Raw genomic sequence first — 23,525 nt, forward strand, 5'->3', positions numbered from 1 at the left:
TGAGGGATTGCCCCCTCCCCCTGCTCTCCTCCCCCATCCCTCCAAACAAGGGCCCTGTAGCTAACACTTCATTGGGCTGGGGGTTATAACGGGGACCAGCATCTCCATGCCACTGTGTGGAGCCCAGCAGTGCGCCTCCAAACTAACTAGTGTTAGTCTGTTGGTAGGACATGGCTGACGGAGGAAGGGTTCTGAAATTTGCGTTAGATGAGTCCTTTCTGACACACTTCTAACACGAACATTAACTGCAGCATGGAAATTAGGAGCTAGCAAGGCTCAACGGTAAACTGTCCCAGTCGGTTGTCCGTGCAAAATCCTGTGTGAGGTACTGTAGGGCAAAGGCCTGGTGAGCAGTCCTCTGTAGTCTGTCTGCAACATTTGCCTCTACAGAAGTTTTGAACTACAAATCATGGAATCCAAGCCCACCCGAAAACATCTGGAGTGTGTGAATGCTCCCACAGTATGAATCCTGGCGAAAAGACCTTCCCTCTTGCTGTAGGGCTTCAAGCCACTCCTGGCTGTGACCCTCAGAGCATAAGCCCAGGAAAGTGGGTAGGCTGCCAAGTAGGGGGATTGGAGACCTGCAGCTAGAAGACCAAAATCTACAACTTCCATGCAGGAGATGGTGGGGTAAATCTGGTATGGGTCAGCTAACAGCGGTGGTTTGGCCAATGAGTTTTGTGCACCTGGTCCATTAAGAAAAGAAGCCCAACTACTAATTGGACGGCAAAAGTAATATACCATTTACAAACCTACACAAAGCCAAAGGCCCACCCCACTCAGGAACATTACCGGTATCCTAAATACAACTATTCCAAATTTGAAAACAGGCCCACATTGGTTTAAATAACGAACAGTGCCATTGTTGCATGCTCATCAATAGAGCTACCGTACATTTTGGTATGAAGTAAATAACATGTGGCAAGTGGAACACCAGGAGAGGTGCACAATCTTGTTAAAAAACCTGATGATTCTCGTGGGTGAACGCTTGGCTGCTTTTACCTGGTCTCGACAGAAGAAAGGACCGGGCTGGGCATTGCAGACCTGGCACACAGAATCTTCTAAGTAGGGGTCAATTTGTACCTATATATAAAAAAAAAAAAAAGAATCAAAATCAAATAGAAACACTTGGCCAATACACCAGAGGATGCTTCTAGCCAAGCAGAAGTCCCTCAAATCCTACCCAAATTCTTTACATATGTAGCACTTCTTACTCGCCAAGAACCAATCATTAGATCAGATTGCTCCAAGTCTGTTTCAGGGGCGGGCCGGGAAAGGAGGGTGAGGGGATCTCAATGTGTGCACACTCCATAAAACAAAGGAATACATTGCTCACCTATAACTCCTGTTCTCCAGTATTGGTACCTTTCTTAGATCATTCACATGGATGAAAAGTCAAACAAGCTGGGAATCCTCCGTAACAGCAGGTTATTTTTAACCTTGAAAAGTCACGTTAGTGTTCCCGTAGTCATTTTGGGACACATTTGGCCCACAACCAATAGAAAAGGCGCAGTTAACTCCACTCCTAGAGGCCATCTTCAGATTTCACCTAACGCATGTAGTGGCAATAAGAGCCACGATATAGCAAAGCAGGGAAGGCTGGCAGGTCGCAAATCAATCTAGGAAAGATATGAATGCTCAAGAACAGGAGTTACAGGTAAACTTCTCCCTTCTCCATCATTGGAGACTTCATAGATTCACAGGCTGTACGAATAGATTAAGACGCAGTACCATATGGCCATAACGGGCAGAGGTAAGAGCCTTGTAGAAACACTTACCACAAGACACTCCCTATGCAAACAGGTTACGCAGAACTGCCTGGACGACCCTGGACTCTTCCATGGAATCCAGCGGAAGTAAAACCATGCAAAAATGTGAAGAGATCTCTAGGTCTCAGCACTGCAAAGGTCTAGAAGGGGGACCACCAGAGGAACGCTGTTCTGGCAGCCATTGGCCAGTTGACAAGCTATGCAGGAGGAAAGACACCAGGCAATTAATTTGGAACCGAGAGGTCTTCCAGAACAACTTCATGCAGGAGATTTAAAAGTTCAAAGCTCACACCACATCTATGTAGTAGAGCGTTGAAGGTGACTGGCAACACTACTGGTTCATTGAGGTGAAGCAACAAATGAACCTTAGGCATAAAGGAATGGTTAGTGCACAGTACCACTTGGACCTGTGGAAAAGCAAGTAGGGATGTTTTCAGGCAAAAGCCTGAATCTCGCCTACATGCCTAACCAATGTGATGGCAACCAAGGAACAAGTTACTTACCTGTAACAATTGTTCACCAGCATAGGTCTGGCATGGATTCAAATGCTCATGAATATAACGTCAGGCCAGGAATCCTCAGTATATATAAAAACGCATTACGCACCGTAATTGCATTTCTGATGATTGATCTGATTAGATTCACATGCTGTGCCTATGGTCCGACATCCAGTGGTAAACGCGGAGTATTGCATCTCGTCTTTCGGGGACCAAAAGGGGATGTCGGCATAGGCATGTAACACCATCCCTATCGTGACATTAGGGTACCCAAAACCCTTCACGCGCGTAGGTCCCGCCGATTGTATTTTTTCTGCCATCAGGGGGCCCAGGGCTATTGTGAGGGAGTACATAAAGATAGAAAGTAGTAAGATGACCATGTTCCATCCTCCCGAGCGGGGAGGCAGGGTGGGCGCATGTGAATCTAAGCAGATACAATCAAATGCTATTACAGGGAGTAATGCATGTCTTCTGATGCTCGTCAATCTGCTTACAAAAGACTAGCGAGCAGTACCCGGAGTTGGAGATGGGTTGTGAGAAGCAACAGTAGTGAAAAGATGTCTTCATACTGCCTGTCCCACCTGAGAATCAGATCTAGAATGTGGGTCTAGACATCGTGTTTTGTAAAGGTGTGTACAGAACTCCAGGTTGCAACTTTGCAAATGAACTCCAGGGGAACATTTGCAATAAATGCTATGGAAGCCCCAGTGCTCCAACTAGAGTGTCATCTAGGTTTGAAGGGCAGTTCTCTAAGCAAGGGTATAACAGTGTGATGCATTTGACAATCCACCTTGAGATAGCTGATTTAGAGACAGGATCCCCTTCTCTACCATCTGCCACTGAAATGAAAAACTAGTTTTGTCTTCCTCAGTGGTTTCGTTCTTTCCAGGTAAAACATGACAGCCCTGCGCACATCTAGTTTGTCTAGGCTTCTTTCGGTCATGCTAGTGGGATTCTGGAAGTAAGTGGGTAGTTCAACTGATTGGTTCACATGGAACTTCCAAAAGAATTTAGGTGCAAATCGGGGATGAGTGCGCAGAACCACCTTATCCCCGTGGACTAAAAAATGGTCTAGAGCTGAAAGGGCCTGAAGTTCACTAACCCTTCTAATAGATGTGATAGCCACTAGGAAGGCCGTCTTCTAAGTAAGGTCTTTTAGACTTGCTTTATACATTGGGTCAAAGGGAGACCCCATGAGTCTGGTCAATGCCACATTTCTATCCCATCTAGGAGCTGGTTTAGAAACGGGGGGATGAATTCTCTTAACCCCTTCCATAAAGCCCTTAACAGATATTTTCCACCACGACACCTTCTGTTGCGACATAGTGTAGGCTGAGAGCAGCTAGGTGAACCTTTAGGGAATTAAAAACCAGTCCTGAATCTACCAAGTGTGTCCGGTACAACATAATGTGGGTAGGAGAGCAGTCAATCGGGTTGATGCCCTTGGTATTGCACCAGATGACAAAGCGTTTCCACTTACTGGAATAGTACTACCGGGCGTTAGGTTTCCTAGCTTCCCTAAGTAGATCCATGCATCTGAGGGAGTTGAAGGTGTCTTAACTCTGACCTCAGGAGTCAGGCCGCCAAGTTCTGAGTTTGTGGGCACTGGTGTAGTGCTTACCCTCTGTCCTGAGACATGTATGGGCAGGGCAACTTCATGGGGGGGCTTACATGGGGGCCACCAATATCATCGTGACTGGTACCTGGTGCAGTGGGAAAGCTACAAACGTTTCACACGAGACAACAGGGCTATCCCTGATAATACACAGTGAAACAGCAGTATTCAATCTTTCCAAACATCCACTCACCCCTGCAGAAGGGGTCCTAAAGAAGGGTTGAGCTTTGTTCCAACTGCAGACAATTCCATCAACAACTTGGAAAGTGAATTAAGCAGGTTCTTCAGAACCATCAGACTTGGGGCTTATTTCATGGAGAAACTGGATAAGATCAATCAGTCCATAACAGGCCTAAAACCAAAATCCTCGTTGACACCAGGGATCAACGAGTTCCCCCAGATATTACCTTGGATGATACTCAAAGCTGTACCTGAGATTATGAACTATCCTATGGCCTCACAGTATAGACAAAACCTCTCTTGGGAAGAACACCAAGCCTTAAAATTGTTAGCTGAAAATACAGTTATAAAATCAGCAGACAAAAGGCAGGGGAATAGTGGGGGAGAGACAAGGATATGAAAATATGGTGTATGCCCTGATCAGCAATACCAATCATTATGAAAAAGTTTGCTCTGACCCGACTGACTCTACAAGATCATGTAGAGTCATACAAGACTCTACAAGATCATGACAACTCTACAAGATCTATGCACACAAGGCAGAGAGGCAGGCTTCCTAACAGAAGAGTCATGTTTTTTGAGTCCAAGGGAACGTAGGATACCCACAATATATGCGCTACAGAAAGTGCACAAGAATTGCATTGATCCTTCTCGAAGGCCTATATTTTCATTATGTGGTTCTATATTGGAACCGGTTGGTAAATATATAGAAAAGATCATCCACCAACTAGCGCAAGATTTTCCATTCTTCTTAAAAGACACTATGGCCACAATCAACCATTATGAGGTACTGCCAATAGAGGGTGACTAACCTTTTGGTTACATTAGACATCACCTCTCTATACACGAATATAACGCAGAAGGAGGCGCTGCCATGTGTAAAACGCAAGTTGAATAGTCGGCCTATACCACATGATATACCAACAGATTTTATATCGAGCCTGTTGAAAATTGCCCTGTGCAATAAATTTAATTTTTGGACGATATTTACATCCAAAAACAGGGTACTGTCATGGGGGCTTGCCTTTGAAGACCAGTTTGTCTATAGCAACCCTTTTGGACAATACGTTTCCAACTGGAAATGGTATATTGATAACATTTTTTCCATTTGGAAAGGCAGCAAAGATCTAGATGCCTTCCTGGGTTGGCTCAATGAGTGCAATTCCAATTTGATCTTCACAGGCCATTCGGATCACATACAGCTTCCTTTTTTGGATGTGATAATTTCACACCAGCAAGGTCACATATACACATCCTTGTACAGAAAGTAGACCGACTGTAGCACCTTATTGGAGTACTCCAGCCAACACCCTCATTCCCAAAAGGATAATTTGCCTTTGGCGTAATTGGACCAACTTGGCAGACAATGAAAGACATGCGAACATTCTGGGCAATGGACTCCGGGATAGAGGATACCCCCGCAAACTGGTGAAGAGATCAGCAAAAAGGGCACGATGGACACCACAGGAACATCTTGTGAGAACAATATGGAGACAGTCCGCCTGGTGTGTGACCACCTTCTCACCCCTAACGGTCCAGATTAAAAAAACGAATTGAGAGGCACTGGAACCTGGTTACCAGCACAGGGTGCACCAATGGCCTCCCTCCATTTGCCTTAAAAAGATCTAAGAATCTGCGTGACCGCCTGGTACAATCCAGGTTACAACCTATTGGAATCAATTTTGACTGGAGGCATTAAAAAGAAGGATTGGTGGGTCGTTATCCATGTGGTAAATGTAGTGTGTCCGATAACCTCTAAAACCACCAGGTTTAACCATGGGACTTTTAATTGGCAACTCCGCCAGTTCACAAACTGTCTCTTGTAATGTAATTTATGTGATCTGTTGTCCATGCAAGTTACTATAGGTCTGAATGAACACACAAAAAGTTTCCATTCGCATTAGTGAACACAGATCACGTTTTGGGACAAAATATATGGCTGCCACAATGGTGCACTGTTCGGAAAACCATACCGAAGACGACCTGCATTGGACAGTAATAGACCAATTGTCCCAGGATACCAACCAATACGTCATGCAACACAGACTGAATAGACTGGAGCAACATTGGATTTTCAGATTAAAAACACATAATCGGCCTGAATGAGACATTCAGTGGCCTATACTGCTATAACATCCAAATGGCTGCTTGGCCTCATAGCTTGGCCAGATACTAAGAGGACCTGGCCATGGATAGATGACAGTACAATTAATATTACAAACAAATATGAGACAAGGACATTGGGGCACAGGTCTTGTTATAATGATGTATAGAACTCAGATCAAAGCATGCACATTGTATGAAGGCAATTGTATTGGCGTCATTTGCTTGCCTTGTATCACGGGATCAACCTTGGGGCTGGTTTGGCGATTCTTCTGTTTAGCAAATGCAGCTGTGGCTATGAGAAACTAAGGGAACATGGTACAATATACTAAGGATGTTAGCCCTCCCCCCTTCATTGTTGTGGCCTCTCGCCTTAGGGAATACACAGTGTTGGTAAGCCTTGCTCCGTTTGTATGAGTCTATCCTTATATAGGAAATTAGCAAATAAGGTCGTGGCTCTGAAAGAATGTTCCAATAGAGTGACAATATACATAGGACGCTGGTATTGGCCCCTCTCGTTTTACGATCGAGACAGTTTCAGGAAATTCATTAAACACCATACTTGTTAATGGCTGGATGCCCGATGACTGCAGAGCCCGGTTGCTAGGCTCAGAAGTCTATGGCAGACAGAGCTTCAATCCGCGGGAAAAAAAAAAAACAGCAAGTTGGGCCGTCTGAATTTGTGGCTTTGTATGGGTGGTGAAAACCTGGTTCTCGGGTGAGGATGTACTCTCAGGTCAGCAATTGGCTTTGCTGTCTTTGAAAGGTACGGGAAGACCACGAGTAAGGCAATTTTTAGCTGAGGGGGTCAGATACTAATGGAGAGGTGACAAGACCTGGGCTACGTACCGCTGACTATGCGCTGCGGCAGCGCCACGTGTGTGCAGTTCCCGATGCCAGCAACTAGTTTGCTGACTCCCTGAGCAGCCGCTGGGCGATGCCGTCAACTGCCGGCGGAGGTCGAACAAAATAAGTATCAAATCAGTGCTTGCGAGCCGAATTGTGGCTGTAGTTGCAGAGGGTTCCAAACGAGACACTTAACGATTTATGCGTTTGTCTTCATTCAGGTGGCAAAAACAGAGAATAGCGTGTACAAGAGGCTATGTCTGATACTTTGTACTGATCCAGACCAACAAGGCAGCGTCCAGGCATTTTTCATTTCACAGGGAAGCCAGACCTGCTCACTGACAGGATGCATACTTGCCAACCCTACCGATTTAGGCGGTAGGATACCGCTTTTTAAGCAGTCCTACCGCCTACCGATTTTTTGACACTTTTTTGCCCACGCCAGCTCGGGGGAGTCTTTCAAGGACTTCCTCGAGCTGGCGTAGCGGGAGAAGGCATGGCATGCAGGCTTTTAATGCCAAAGGCACCCACGGCGGTGGGCTAAAAGCGCCCCTCTGCCGCAGGTGCCTTTGGCAAAAGGCGCCATTAGCCCCCCACCACGCCAACTCGGGGGGAGTCTTTCAAGGACTTCCCCGAGCTGGCGTAGCGGGAGAAGGCGCAGCATGCAGGCCTTTGATGTAAAAGGCGCCCACGGCGGTGGGCTAAGGGCGCCCCTCCGCCGCGAGTGCCTTTCACAAAAGGCGCCATTAGCCCCCACCACGTCAACTCCGGTGAGTCTTTCAAGGGCTCCCCCGAGCTGGCGTGATGGCAGAAGGCGAGGCAGGCGACTCATTGTCATTGGATGCACCCGCGGCGGCGGGCTCATTCAATGACAATGGGCTGCTGACGCGCCCTATTCCTATCATTACCTCCTCGGCTGACTATTTTTGAAACTTTAAGATTCCTACAGATTTTTGGTCACAGAATGTTGGCATGTATGCAGGATGTGGGTTAGAGGTAATTATAACTACGTCGATAGAAGTCCTGTAACCTCTTTGGCAACAAGGTAGATATTAGGATGGATTGGGTGAGGCCTTACAATCAACACTGCCTCTTGTATCATTCTACAGCAGATACAAGAACAATATTGACACAGGTTCTCAGGAATCCAATAGAAGGAGATATCGCCCTGACCCTTCCCTCTGAGGTACCAGTGACGTCCAAGAATGTGCAATCAGTCACTATTGCTCACATGAAATAATTCAAGAATCTGGCGCAATTTTGCTTGATAGTAGCTAGAGGTAAGCTATAAATTAGTCATTATGTTTCAACAATCCAACACTGGGTTAATATGGAAATAGGAGACATTAGATAGAGACTAATTGGTGTTAACCCTATAATTGTTTCAGTGCATGTGCGTGCCGGGTTGTTTCCCCTCATTTGGGTTGGTAGTGGGGATTAATACAACCCTTCCCAAATAAGAAATCAGAATTATTTTTTTGTTTGTTACCTGAAGGGCTTTAGAGGAAGCCCCAAATGTGTTGTGGCTTCAATAGGCAAAGCATAAGTTTAGGGTTTTTCAAAATGTGGTGTACATTGTGTTAGGCAGAATTATATGTAGTACCCTTTGGGAACACTACACAATTAAGACTACAAGTGACACTACAATTTCACCTTTGGTACAAGCCTGTACTACACAGTTATAGTGGTAGCAGTAGTGGAGCAGCCAGACTTATCTTAAGAGTAAGTGAGCAGTACAAGGAGTTAAAGGGACAGCAATTACTATGGTTCAGGCAAACACTGACGCAAGGTTTCTAAGTAAAAGATTATATATTTACTCAGTTGTATAAAATTTCACTAGTCTAAGCAAGTCAAAAATCACAATCACCAATACACCACACCACTTTCCTTAAATTCCAGACAAGTTAAGCTCACAAATCAAGTGGGAGTAAAATGGCACTCCGGCAATTTAAAAGGGAGGTAAAGACAAACTTATTAGAAATTAGGCAACACCCAACAGGTAAGTAATCAGGGCAGTAGAACAAGAGACTACAAGGTTAAAATCAGATAGAAAAGCCTTAGGGCCAAAGTCAATAGGACAAAAGTCTTTTGCTCAAGATAATAGGATCAATGTAGTTTGCTGTAAAGTTCATGGCACAGATTCCGGACGAGGTTGGTCGATAGAAAAGTTAGACCAAAGAGAAGAGAAGGACAAGCCCTCGGATTGGAGAAGGATTTCAAACACTTTCACAGCGGCGGACCGAAACAGACTACTGGATTTGCACAGTACCTTAAAACAGAGGGAGCTGTAGCTGAGGCGGACGTTCCTGGTGGTTCCTGCAGGCTCACGGTTCCTGAAGCGACTGTCGACACGAAGTAGGAAGATTGGAGGGTCCTGCGCCACCCAGGGAAGAAACCAGCAGCAGAGAAAATCAACGAATAAAAGGTGTGCTCCTTAAAACCCAAGCAGTGCCCGACCTTCCTGGCTATCCAGCCCAATGTAGCTCTGTACAGCGAATTCGAACAGAGGAGGGGTCCTAGCTTGCAGTTTGCACAAACTGGTTGGTCCCACCAGCTCAAGGGAAGAAGTTTCCTGGAGGATCTTCCGTCTGATTTGGAGATGCGGCCCTGCAGCAGGGCTTCACCGGGTGGTTCAGTCGTGGTAGGGGTCTTCCAGTTCCTCGGTTCTTTCGTTCCAGTGGCAACTCTGCTCTTCCAGAGACCAGCTTTTTATGCAGCTTTCCCCATTCATACAGCCTGGCCGTCTATCACACAGCAGGGTGGCTGGCCTGGCAAGGCCAGTCCCCTTAACCAATCAGATAAGAGTGCTACTTGGGTTACCAAGGCAACCCATGGCAGGGGTCTGTAGAACCCTCCCTCACATCCTGCCCACCTAGACCATCAGGCGCTTTAAGGAGGGCTTCTGTGCAGAAGCCTGCGAAAAGACAGCGAACAAAGGAATCATTTCCGGTTTGGCGCGTAGAGTAAAACACAAGACTATCAAAAAGAAATGGTGACTAAACCCAGCTGCAGTCAAAATAAAATGTATTTGGTCAAGCGGGTTTATGTTCGAGGCTACTATAATAGCCTGGAACAATACTACGTTTATATAAGAGATAATCGCGGCAGAAATGTTAGGGTAGTTACCACTGCCACCAGCCAAGTCTTCGTGTTAAGGGAGCGAAACAAGGCTCAAAGAGGCACAGACAAAAAGGGGATAAGAGCTAACCCTTTCCAATATTCCATGTAAGATGGGGTGTACTGGGTCTGTGGTTCAAAGTGACTATATAAAGTTAATGGCAACTTTACACGTTTCTGGGGGACAGGAGTCAGCCCCAGAAAAATGAAGTCAATGGGAAGTCTCAAAGACAACTCTGTCACTGCACTGAAGGTGATGTGTAACGCAAAAAGTGGTGCACATGGAATAGTTGAGGCTCCAGTGCCCAAGATCACACAAACCGTAAAAATACACACAGCAAAACACATCCAAGAGTGGGAAAAAGGTTCACACTCTTGCCAGGTGGAAGAAATAAATCCTAGAAATCCAGCAGAGCTGCTGGGGGACTCTTTGGGTAAGGGAAATCAGCTATTTATGAGAATTCTCCCCAACACGTTGCAGAATGTGTTTTTAGAGACATTGGATTCATACACTTGTTCGTCTTTGTTTTCTTCCTCTTTCCCTTCCTTCTCTGCAATTCATTAATAGAGGAGACGGAGCGTGCAATACAGAAGATACAACAAAGTGGAACACCTGTTAATCAAATTCAATTACACACCAAATGGAGTTACTTTGTTAATAAGTGTATTTTTATATCTACATGTCCTGATGAGGTGCACTGGTTGGAAATTATCAACCAATCAGTAACCCGAAACTTGAGTCGACATTACCATAGTCACTGCACCATCTAGGAGTAGATTACTACTTGGGTTACATATACTAAACAACAAAAGAATGTGGCAATTGAATATACTGAAATCAAATTGACAATCTATACCATATCCAGAATGTATTTGACACTTAATGACTAAAAATACTGGTCAGCATCCAATAGTCTATGGGATAGACTTTCTTTTCCTATTTTAGAGCATATGATAGAGATTGTATTTCGTTTTGCACAATTATGAATGTTATTGTTTTGAATGGGTATTAAATGAATGTTCTTTGATACATATGGTCACTGGTTGGTGTGGAGTTTTTAGCATAATTCAGTTAACGATTGTTACTCTTTTGCAATAGTGTTTGAATAGCTATTTTTATGATATCGATGAGTTTAGGGTAACTCAAATAAAATGGATACCTAGAGGCCTAGTCGCCATTCATACTCTATGGGTAGTGGGAAATCTCTGCTGAGCAGGTCCACTAGAAGGTTGAGTTTGCTGGGAACATCTGGTGTTTGAATGCCCACATCCAGATGTTCTGGTACATCTTGGATAGCCCTGGAGTGTATGCCCCCTGTTTGGGTAATACATGGCTGTGGTGCTGTCTGTCAAGGTCAGAACCGTCTTTCCCCTGTAGCTGTGTCTGAAAGGCCTTCAGTGCTTTGAATACTGCCAACAGGTGTATGTGGTTGAACGCTACGTGGAGACTACACTCCATGTGCTGTCTGCCGTAGCCGATAACCCCGCCCCGCCCCAACCCGTGAGAGATGAGTGTCGTGAGAGTGGCTTCTACTGCAGGGTCAGTGAAGGACTTCCTCTTCGAGAGGTTTTCGCCTCGACCACCACTGCAGAGAGAACGAGGGCTTGCGAGACAACCATCAGATCCTCCCATTGTCCCCTAGCCTGACACCACTGGCTGTTGAGCCACTCATGCATGGGGCGCATGTGCAGCGGTGCGTGAGGAACTAAAATGCAGGACGCAGTCATTCCTGGCAGTCGCATGGCCTTGCGTACAGTCACTTCCCGACTGGCTACATATTGAGGGATCTGAGAAAGCATGTTCTGAACCCACTCGTTGGAGGGTAAGACGAGGCAGTCTGTGGTCCGAATTAGAGCCCCCAGAAACTGTTTGACCTGACTGGAGTCTTAGCTGGATTTCTTCTCGTTGATGGAAAATCCCAGACTGAACAGGAGGTCTATTGTCTTCTCAGAATTCACTAGGCACGTTTCGTAAGAGTCCCCAGCAATGAGGAGGTTGTCTAGGTAAGGGTAAACCAGGATGGATAGTCTGCGCAGGTGTGCTGCCGCTTCTGCCAGAAACTTTGTAAACACCCTTGGCGCCGAGGCAATGCCGAAGGGGAGTACCTTGAATTGATAGTGCCTGCCCTCTATCATGAACCTTAGATATTTTCTGTGCGCTGGCAACATTGAAATATGAAAGTATGTGTGATGCTGGAAATGCATTGCCCTATAGTCCTTTTTCATGTGTTTGGTATTATTTTCTGCCCAGGAGTCCATGGGGACTCCTGGCAGTGCAGCTCTTCCGGGTTTTGGTTCGGTGTACAGACCCATGGGATACCCTTATGGCACCCCTGGGTGGGGGTGCAACCCTGTGCCCCTAATGCATGTTATTGGGCACTCGTGTGTGTGGCCCACAGAGTAGGGTAGGGTGGGGGCTGGTGGCAGCTCCATGCTGCATTTGACAGGCGCTCAGAGTATCCTCCATTTTGGGGATACACAGGCTCTGCCTGTGGAATCAATTGAGTCCCAATAGGAAAAAAAAAAATGGCCCCTGTGGCCTCTTGCTTTCTTTTGCCGGTTACCTTGTTTTCCAAAGTCCTGGAAAGCCCCGACTCTGCCCCTTCCCCCTGACTGGCTGTTGGGTGGCAGTTCTATATATGGTGTTGTGAAGTCCAGGCCAGACTGGCTGGAGTCTTCCCAGTGACTATGTTGTGGGTACACCCTGTGGATGGGACCTCGGTGAATGGAGTGTGACCAATATGCACATCTGGTTGTGGATGTCTGGTTTCTGGTGTTTGGCCATGACTGAGCCAGCCCTGCCCGAAACTGGTATGAATGCAGTGTGTAGTGTTGAATGACTGGGTACTTGTCCCAATACACATTCCTTGTTGCGAGTGTCTGAGAGGGAGGAGAATGGCCTGAATGCACTGTATGCCTGACTGGCTGACTGCCCTTCTGAGCGATTGGTTGCCCGAGTGTGACCCAGCAGAATGAATGGGATATCAACTAGTATTATCTGGGGGCCTCATTGCTAGAATTCGTTCAGAAGCTGAAGTTGAAACCGACACTTCATCTCCGACAACCGAGCCTGAAGGTTTACTGCTGTCTCCCTTTGCCAAAATCTGAAAGCCGTCGAGACTGATCCAAGTGAGGACCTGGTTAGGTGCCCTCTTCCAGTGCTCCAAGGGACCATCAAGCGCCGCTAACCTTTGCGAAGCTCCCTGGAAGTCAGCTCCTCGACAGGCTGCCGACCGGAGACTGGGACCGCCAAGGAGAACGAAGATGAGCACCGGACATTCCATCCACTGTTGACCAGGGTTCGCAGGTTTGCTATAACCTGCTGGAGGCCCGTCGAAGCAGTGTTGCCAAGAAGTGGTAACCGTTTGACGCTGTGCCATCTAGACCAGAGCTGCAATGTTCCTTTGCCGAAGACTATCAATTCACAGACTTGCTCATCCGCACTGCCGCCCGCCTTATCCCGGTGGAGAAGGCCAAGCCGTCAACCCGCCATGGAACATGCCCCGGTGGGTTTCCTGCCACCCAAAGACCATAGAGACGCTGGCCGACTCAACGCCCACGCTGGGCCACAGTTCTTCACAATCTCTTTGCAGTACTGAACAATCGCCATTGAGGTGCCCTCCACGCCTCTTACCTCGACTAGCACCGCCTCGACGCAGAGTTCATTTTCTGCAAGGGATCTCAACAATCTGTGGCTCCTGCTTTGAAGGGAGCCGCTCAAGAAGGATCCGTCGACAACTTGTCAAAATCTACCATTCCAGGTACATTGGGGTGGTAGAAACAGAAGGAAATAAGACTTATTGAATATATGGACTGCTTTATTTTACAGGTTGCCCATGTTTTGGGGGTGGTCTGGTGGGGGAATCGCCACACAACTGTGTCTAGGTAACAGGGACAGTATTCTGCCAATTGTTCTAACCAACTGATTTCCTCCCATGTCCATTGTTGGTTACATTTATTAATTGATTTGTGACACATTTGACCAGATTAAAGTTGATGCACTTTGATGAAATCTGATAATTGTGGTACCACTTAGAACTGTACATAAAGTGAGTTATTGTGTTTGTGTATATAATCTTGATCCTTAATTACATAAAGACCGTTTTAACTAACAGTGTGAGGACATTCCTTTGTGGGGGCTTGGGGACTATACTGTACTTAAGAACCAGCCTGCTTCACCTACTGAGAAGCTAGATCTCGATTGCTTGTCCGTTGCTACCATAATAGCAAAGCTTGGCTGGGGTCCTCTGTGTCCCATCTACCATATAGAGAGGAGAAGTACAGACCCCTCCCCGCCAGTCTTTACAGTATGCATCTTTCATGTCTAGTGTCGCCATGCAATCCACCTGTTTCAACAGTGGGATTACTTCCTGCAGAGTTACCATACAAAACTAAGTTTGACACAATCTGTTTGCAAGTCTAATACAGGGTGCATGGTGGTCCTTTTTGGGTACAAGGAAGTAAACTGAATAAATACCCTTGTTCACCTGACAAATGGGGAACGGCTTCTATGGCGTCCTTTTCCAGAAGTGCTTCCACCTCTTGTATCAGGATTTGCAGATGGTCTGGCGTCAGGCGCCGTGCTTGGGGCGGTCTGAATTGTGGTGCTTGGGCGAATTCCACGCAGTACCCATGGGCAACCATCTTGAGAACCCTCTGGTCTGACATTATCCCCTCATGCCGAAAGGGAAGATGTTCATCGCACCCTGACCGCGGTGACATGTAAGGGGACCTGGATCCACTAGTCATTTCCGACCAGAGGCTGTGGCTCCCCTGGACTTGGGGCATTGAATTTCCTGCGCTGCTGTCCCCTGGGTGGATAGTTGGTGGGGGTGTTGGATGCTTGTCCTGAGTTCCAGGTCTTTCCCGTATTATACTGTTTGCGTGGAACGAGATTGGCCCTGAAAGGACTGGCGGGAATAGCTTCCCCTCTGGGGGGAGGGTTTTTGGATGATTTGCTGAAGGGACTTGAAGAGTCATGCTCCTTCTTGGCAGTCTCGAGGGCATCGGCGACTGCTTTACCAAAGAGATTAGTCTCCGACAGGTTTATTAATAAAAGCTGCTTGAAACCCGAGTTCCTGAGCCAAGTGTGCCGTTTAAGCAGGGTGCCCTGAGCTATGGATCTTCCCGCCATCTCCACAGCATCCAGAGTGTTCTTCAGTACATTCTGATTGACCTGCCTGCCTTCGGCCGCAATGGCGAGCCATTTGGTTCTAGCGGTTTCAGGCACCTCCTGGAGACTTTCCTGCAATAGGTTCCACTGCACATCGGCATAATTGGCAAGCAACGTAGTGTTTGCTATACGCGTGGAAAAGGCAGCTGCTGTGGCGATTCGTTTACCCAAGGCGTACACTCTTTTCAACTCCTTATTTCAGGGGTGGGGGTGCCTCTCCTGTAGCAAGGAGTACCCTTGCCAGTTTCTGGGTGGTAACCACTAGGGAATCAGGCGTGACATGGCCCTTAACTTATGTAGGGTCAGTAGGCGATGAGTGAAATCATTTTTCCCCATCCTCGGATTTACTGCCCTAGTCTGGGCTGGTGTGACCAAGGAAGGAGCCAATTCCCTTTTAATGGAATGCAGAAGAGGGATGGCTTGGCTGGAGGGGGACTTTTCTTTGAGGATATCCTCTACAAAGTCCTGTTCAGACAAAGCCTCTTGGTTGGCAATTCGAAAATGTGCAGCTGCCTTTCTTAAGATGGCGTTGAATGCCATCTGGTCGTCCACTGGGGAAGCTTGGCGGGCTGGAGTGGAGAGAGGGGAATCCAAACATAAGACATCCTGGTCGTGAGTAGGGAGCATCCATGGGTCCACCTCAACTTCGTGACTGTCCCCTCAGTCCCCCTGTGAGATCCACCTGGTCATCCACAGTGTAATCATGTAGGAAAATAGTATCCTCCTCATGACCTGGTGTCCATCTGGATCTCGTCTTCAGGGAGGATGAAGTGTAATCTTCATGAGAAGGTCCTAAAGCTCTTGAAAATTTAGAAGCAGGCACATATGAAGGGTCCTCCCGAGTTCTTGGGGATAGGTTGCTCTGAAAGTGAGATTTCTCCAACCTATCCATACACCCATCGAATTTCTCTTGTCCATCTAGACGAACCAGAAGGGTCCGAGGGTGGACACTCATTTTTCTCCCTGTGGCGTCGAAATTTGTCACCAGTAGAGCTAGACAAAGGTACAGACCCTGTAGTCCCCACAAGCATCGGGGCGAGTCTTTTGGTGCATCCACAACCCGTCCCTTGCGCTTCGTCTTTAGACCTCTCCTTCAGCCCCACTGCTGAAGCAATCATAGCAATGCTTTCAGAGATGTCCGGCAAAGCGGGGAGATGTACCAGTTGACTAAGAGGCCTAGCAGTAGATTTTTCTCCTACCAGAGCCTTATGGGGCGTCCGAGTGTCAACTAAGCACGTTTCGACGGCCGGATGCGTATTGCAGTTAGCGCCCTTTCGTTTAGAAGGCCCAGTCGCAAGACACTGCTGCAGATGCAGGGAAGGCGGTTTATCTTGATGAGGATCCAAGTGACATTTTCAGTGGTCCTGTTGGCGCTTTCGCCCGTTTTGGTGGTACTGTCGAAACCAGGACTGCGGTTATGTTTAGTATAGCGATCATGTATGACCCTGTTGCTGGGTGTTTTCCCCATAGCGTAACTCGCGTCAGACCTAGCAGGGTTGGGGATGGGTGTGGCAGACGTAGGCATGTCCGCCGTGAGGTCGATGGCATCCGACATGGATGCCTGGCGATCACTACTGCAGCTGTCATTTATCCAGCCCACGACCTGCCGCAGGCCACCCAAAGTGGCACTCCTTAAGCGTCTTAGGGTGCAGGAGTTATAAAGGCCATGACCACACCTAGAGGGCAAAGAGGGGGAAAGCCGACAGACATAGCTGAAAGGATATGGCTACCTCAACCCCACTCTCCCTACTGTGTAGGCCAGCCAGAGGGCCCGGCCACGTGGACAGCTCCACCGCCAGATCGTAGGCATCGAAAGTTCACTGCAGTCTTCAGACAATGTCTCTTATGAAAGAGCTCTGCAATAGGGTGACCAGTAATCGGAGCAGAAAAAAAAACACTGAGTGACCTCGTCACGTTAGGGATTTTGGGTACACTACACGTCACGATAGGGATAGTGTTACAGACACGCCTATGCAGACGTCCCCTTTCAGTCCCCGAAAGACAAGATGCAATATGGTGCGGTTACCGCTGGATGTTGTACAATATGCACAGCATGTGAATCTAAGCAGATACAATCATCAGAAATGCTTTTATGTTAAGTAATGCATGTCATACCTGACTCTCCTTGACTTGGGTCTGGTTTTTTAATTCCCTGAAAGTCCACCTAGCTGCCCTTTCAGCTTATACCTACTTACCTACGGTAAGTAATGCATGTCTGATGCTTGTTAATCAGCTTAGAATCACATGCTGTGCATAGACTAGCGAGCAGTACCCAGAGTTGGAGGTGGGTTGTGAGACGGAAGATTAGAGAAAAGATGTCTTAGTACTGCTTGTCCCACCTGAGAATCAGACCAAGAATGAGTGTCTAGGAAATAGTGTTTTGTAAAGGTGTGTACAGAACTCCAGGTTGCTGCTTTGCAAATGGACTCGAGAGGAACATTTGCAATGAATGCTATGGATGCCCCAGTGCCTCGAGTAGAGTGCTCTAGGCTTGAAGGGCAGTTCTCTCTTAGCAAGAGAGAAACAGTGTGATGCATTTGACAATCCACCTTGAGATAGCCGATTTAGAGACAGGGTCCCCCTTCTCTACCAGCTGCCACTGAAACAAAGAATTGTTTAGTCTTCCTTAGTGGTTTAGTTCTTTCCAGTAAAAGAAGACTGCCCTGCCCACGTCTAGTGTGTGAAGGCTTCTTTCGGCCATGTTAGTAGGGTTCTGGAAGAAAGTGGGTAGTTCGATTGACTGGTTCACATGGAACTTCGAGATAAATTTAGGCGCAAACCTGGGGTGTGTGCGCAGAACTACCTTCTCTTTGTGGACTATGACAAAGGGGTCACAAACAGAAAGTGCCTGTAGTTCACTAACCCTTCCGATAGAAGTAATCGCCACTAAGGAGGATGTCTTACAAGTCATGTCTTTCATACTTGCTATATATAGGCTCAGAGGGAGCTCCGATGAGCCTGATCAAAACCACATTCAAATCCCATCCAGGGGCTGGGTGAGAGATGGGCGGATAAATCCTCTTAACCCCTTCGATAAAGGCTTTAAATCACCGGTATTTTCCACCACGATACCTTTTGATGTGGTGTAGGCTGATAGAGCAGCCAGATGAACCTTTAGGGAATTGAAGACTAACCCACAGTCCAACAGGTGGGTTAGATACAACACAATGTGTGAGGGTAAGCAATTGATGGGATTGACGCCCTTGGAATTGCAACAGATGAAAAAACGTTTCCATTTGCAGGCATAGCAATAACATGTATTAGGTTTCCTCGCTTCCCCGATTATGTCCATGCACCTCTGAGGGCAGGTGTCCAAACTCTCAGGAGCCAGGCTGCCAAGTTCAGAGTCTGTGGGCATGGGTGTAGGGTTCACCCCCCCACCCCCACCCCGTCCTGAGACATGTTGTACGGGCAGGGCAGCTTGACTGGTGGAGAGAGGGACATTTCCATCAGGTGAGCGAACAAGGGTTGGCGGGCCTACATGGGGGCCAGCAGTATCATGGTAACTGGTTCCTGGTGCATCTTGTGCACTATCTTGTTGAGAAGGGGAGTCAGGGGAAAAGCGTAGACAAATTTCCCTGACCAAGTTATCCAGAGACCGTTCCCCTTGGATCGGTTCTGGGGGTACCTTGGAGGCGTAATCTTGGCATTGGGCGTTCCGAGTAGTGAACAGGTCGATCTCTGGGAAACCCCATTCTGCAAAGACGATGGGCAATGTCTTCGTGCAGTCGCCATTCGTATTCTTCTGGCAGAGGAAAAATCCCTGCCGAGTACGTCTGCCAGAAGATTGAGTTCCCCTGGAACATGTTGGGACAACAAAGACATCTTGGTTTGGAAGCCCATATCCAAATGTTTTGGGACAGCTTGGATGGTCCCGGAGAGCGAGTGCCCCCCTGTTTGTTCAGGTTATACATTGCTGTAGTGCCGTCGGTTAGGATAAGCACTGTCTTCCCTTGCAGCTGCATCTGAAAGGCTTTCAATGCTTTGAACACACGCTAATAGCTCCCGAAAGTTTATATGATTGGACGCTACTTGAGGGGACCACACTCCGTGTGCTGTCTGCTGAGAGATGCGTCTGTCATGAGAGTGGCTTCCACTGCAGGGGTGGTGAAGGTCTTCCCCTTCAAGAGGTTCTCTTGACCACCACTGCAGAGAGAGCACGAAGGCTGGCGAGACAACTACCAGATCTTCCCATTGTCCGCTGGCCTGACACCATTGGCTGTTGAGCCATGCTTGCATGGGACGCAGCCGCGCGTGGGGAAGGAACAAGTTACTTACCTGTAACTGTTGTTCTCCAGCATGGGTCTGGCATGGATTCACATGCTCATGAATATTCCCCGTCGTCAGGCTGGGAATCCTCGGTAAAGAAAAAAACAGTATCAGTTTCGTTTCTGATCTGTCTTTCGTAGTAATAACCAATCACTGGTCTCTGCGTCATACTGACCACAGCCAATGACTGCCCTCTACTTAAGCACCGCCTCTGGCAGCCATCTTCAGATTTGGAAGCACGTGAAGTGGCAGTATGACCAAGTGAAGAGCCGCAGAGGGGTAGGCGGGAGGGTTCGCATGTGAATCCATGCCAGACCCATGCTGGAGAACAACAGTTACAGGTAAGTAACTTGTTCCTTCTCCAGCATGGGGTCTGGCATGGATTCACATGCTCATGAATAAAGAATACATAGCAGTACACACATGCACAACCACGGGAGGTGGCAAAGGCTCAACATTAAGCATCACATCAACTCAACATTAAGCATCTTACCTCCTCACCAGGCTCACCTCAGGCGAACAGGTTGCGCAGCACTGCTTGGCCGACCCTGGACTCCTCCCTGGAATCCCAGTCGACGCAGTAGAATTTCGTGAAGGTGTGCGTCGCCCTCCACGTAGCAGCCCTGCATATGTCCAGCAGGGGCACACCAGATAGGAACGCCGTGGTAGCTGCGATCGCTCTGGTGGAATGGGCTCTCGGACGGCCAGGCAGCGGTCGGTTTGCCAACCGGTGACAGTACATGATACAGCCGGAGAGCCATCTGGAGATGGAAGCCTTCGAGAGAGCCTTCCCCTGATTGACAGGTCCAAAGTTCACAAAGAGTTGTGACGTCTTCCGAAAACCCTTCGTGCGGTCCACGTAGAACTTCAGCGCTCTAGCTACATCCAGCGAGTGCAAAGTCCTCTCAGCCGGCGACGAAGGCGACGGGAAGAACACAGGTAACACCAAGGGTTCGTTGAGATGGAAGTCCGACGGTACCTTGGGCATGAAGGAGGGGTGCGTCCTGAGCACTACCCTCGTGTCGTGGAAAGTCAAGTACGGGGCCTTGCAGGAAAGGGCCTGGATCTCTCCCACTCGTCGTGCGGAGGTGATGGCCACAAGAAAAGCTGTTTTCCACGATAGAAACTTCAACGGGGCCGAGTGCAGAGGCTCGAACGGAGGTCCCATGAGCTTGGTCAGCACCACGTTGAGCTCCCACGCCGGGGCCGGAGCCTTCACCGGCGGGAACGATCTGAACAGTCCCTTCATGAACTCTTTCACCAGACGATGAGACCACAAGGACGTCCGCCCCGTGGTTCTGGTGTATCGGGAGATCGCAGCAAGATGAATCTTGATGGACGCGTGTGCCAGACCAGCCTTGGCCAGCGTCAGCAGGTACGGCAGTACTTGGGGAGCCGTAATCCGTAGAGGGTTAATCTTCTGTGCGTGGCACCAGACAGAGAACCTCTTCCATTTGTGTCCGTAGCATTTAAGAGTCGAGGACGCCCTGGCCTTTGCAAGAACCTCTCTGCAATCGGCCGGTATGTCGTATCCTCCAAACTCTAGCGCTGCAGGAGCCAGGCCTGCAAGTTCAGCGACTTCGGGTCGTGGTGGAGGATGGCGCCTCCTACCCTGGAGAGTAGATCCGCGTCCGCCGGCAGCTTGATCGGCGGGGACGCTGACAAGTCCAGAAGGTCCGGGAACCATATCTGCCTCGGCCACGCAGGTGCGACGAGGATCATCCTGCACCGTGACCTCTTGAGCTGGTTGACGAGCCGGATTAGCAGAGGCAATGGAGGGAACGCGTAGAGGAACAGGCCCTCCCAGGGGAACGAGAAAGCATCGCCCATGCTCCTCGTCTGGGGAAACCTGCTGGCGAACCTCCGGCACTTGGTGTTCGTCGCCGTCGCGAACAGGTCGATCTGGGGTGTGCCCCACCGTCGGAAGAGGCGATCCACCAGATCCTGCCGTAGTTCCCACTCGTGGCACGAGCGTAGCTCCCTGCTGAGTGAGTCGGCGATGGTGTTTTTTATCCCTGCCAGATGAAACGGCACCAGAAAAATCCCTTGGGCGACGGCCCAATGCCACAGGTCCTGAGCCTCCTTGGACAGCGCTGGGGACCTGGTTCCGCCCTGTTTCCTGATGTAAAACATGGTGGTGGTGTTGTCGGTGAAGATCCTCACCACCTTGCCCTTGAGGGACGGAAGGAAGGACCTGAGGGCCCAAAACACTGCACGGAGCTCCAGGACGTTGATATGCAGGGACTTCTCCGTCGGGAGCCATAGTCCCCTTGCGTGCAAATTTTCGGTGTGCGCTCCCCACCCTTCCAGGGAGGCATCCGTGGTCACAGTCTCCTGGTGGGCTGGGGTCTGGAAGTCCATGCCCGCCGTCAGATGCGCGCGGGTGCCCCACCACCGTATCGCTCGTCGGAAACTCTCGTCGAGCTTGATCCTTTCCTCGAAGCTGCCCGTCGTCTGGATCCAGCGCGCATCCAGGAATTCTTGCAACGGGCGCATCCGGAGCCTGCACATGGGAATGAGGTAGATGCAGGAAGACATCATCCCGAGGAGGGACTTGATGGACCTCACTTTGGCCGCGTCGGCCACCAACATCCGTTGCACCTTGCCCAAGATGGTCCTGGTCCTCTCCTCCGACGGGGAGGCCAGAAGAGACACTGTGTCGAGCCTCGCTCCCAGAAACAGTGCGACTTGCGCGGGCACCAGGTGGGATTTGGCGTAGTTCACGGAGAATCCCAGGTCCGTGAGGAGTTGGACGGTCCTTGCCGTGTGGACCACGGCGAGCTCCCTCGTCTTGGCGCGGATGAGCCAGTCGTCCAGGTAGGGGTAGACGTGAATCCCCTCGCGGCGCAGCTGCGCCGCCACCGGTGCGAGGCACTTGGTGAATACCCTGGGTGCCGACCGTAGTCCGAAGGGAAGGGCTTTGAACTGGTAATGACGCCCTTGGACCACGAATCTGAGGAATTTTCGGTGCCCCTTTAGGATGGGAATGTGGAAGTAGGCATCCTCCAAATCCAATGACGATTAGGAAGTCTCCTTCCTCCAGCTGACCCAGGACGTGCTGGAGGGTGACCATCCGGAACTTCTGCGCCTTGATGAACTTGTTCAGACGTCGCAGGTCCAGGATGGGGCGCCATCCTCCCGTCTTCTTCTTCACGAGGAAGTATCTCGAGTAGACTCCGGAGCCCCGAAGCCTCTTTGGGACGAGTTCGATGGCGCTCTTTCTGAGCATCGCCTTTACCTCCAGGAGAAGTTGAGGGACGTGAAGTTCTTTTCTGGCCACGGGGGGGACGCGCGGGCACCTTCTTTGAAACTCGAGCGCGTGGCCCCGGGCCAGGGCGTCCAGCACCCAACGGTCGGTGGAGATGGACTCCCACACGCTGACGAAGCCCGCCAGCCGGCCTCCCACCGGGGTGCTTCGGTGGGGGCCCGACCCCAAGGCCGGTTCAATCCTGCTTGGACGCGGCCTTGCCGCCTTGACCTCCTTGGCGACGACGGCGGGGTCCGCTAGACTTGCCTCGTCCTCTGTAGGCCTCTTGCGACGACGAGCGGGCCGCTTGACGGTAGGAAGCGAAACCGCCGCCGGAACCTTTGGAGGCGCTCTTGCATCCACCGCTCCGAAAGGGCGTCCGTCGTTGCAGGACTCCAAGGGCCCGGGCCGTCTCAGTATCCGCCTTGATGGCCTGAAGGGAATCGTCCACTGTCTTCCCAAACAGGTTGTTCCCGTCGAAGGGCATGTCCAGGACTCTGGTCTGGACGTCCTGCCGGAAGTCCGTAGCTTTGAGCCATCCACGACGTCGAAGGCAAACACCGTTGCCCAGCTGGCGGAATCCAGTGTCGGCGATGTCCGTCGCCACGGTGATGGCGTGGTCCGAGGCCACCTCACCTTCCTGCAGGATCTCAAGGGCCTCCGCCCTCTTGTCGTCCGGCAGAAAATCCAGCAGAGGAGCCATCTTGTA

The 23,525-nt window shown here is 49.4% G+C and overlaps 1 protein-coding gene across 4 annotated transcripts in view; it reads right to left on the reverse strand.

The window, feature by feature from the left end:
- The window catches only part of CPEB1 (cytoplasmic polyadenylation element binding protein 1), a 517,982-nt gene that overhangs the window by 12,773 nt on the left and 481,684 nt on the right, over positions 1 to 23,525 (reverse strand). For all 4 annotated transcript variants that reach the window (XM_069624702.1, XM_069624701.1, XM_069624700.1 and 1 more), the window contains one exon: positions 1,003 to 1,083. In XM_069624702.1, coding sequence (XP_069480803.1) covers positions 1,003 to 1,083 — 81 coding nt within the window. The remainder of the gene's footprint in view (positions 1 to 1,002; positions 1,084 to 23,525) is intronic.

Source organism: Ambystoma mexicanum, chromosome 11, assembly GCF_040938575.1.
Source record: "Ambystoma mexicanum isolate Mex_15411 chromosome 11, UKY_AmexF1_1, whole genome shotgun sequence".
Lineage (NCBI taxonomy): Eukaryota > Metazoa > Chordata > Amphibia > Caudata > Ambystomatidae > Ambystoma > Ambystoma mexicanum.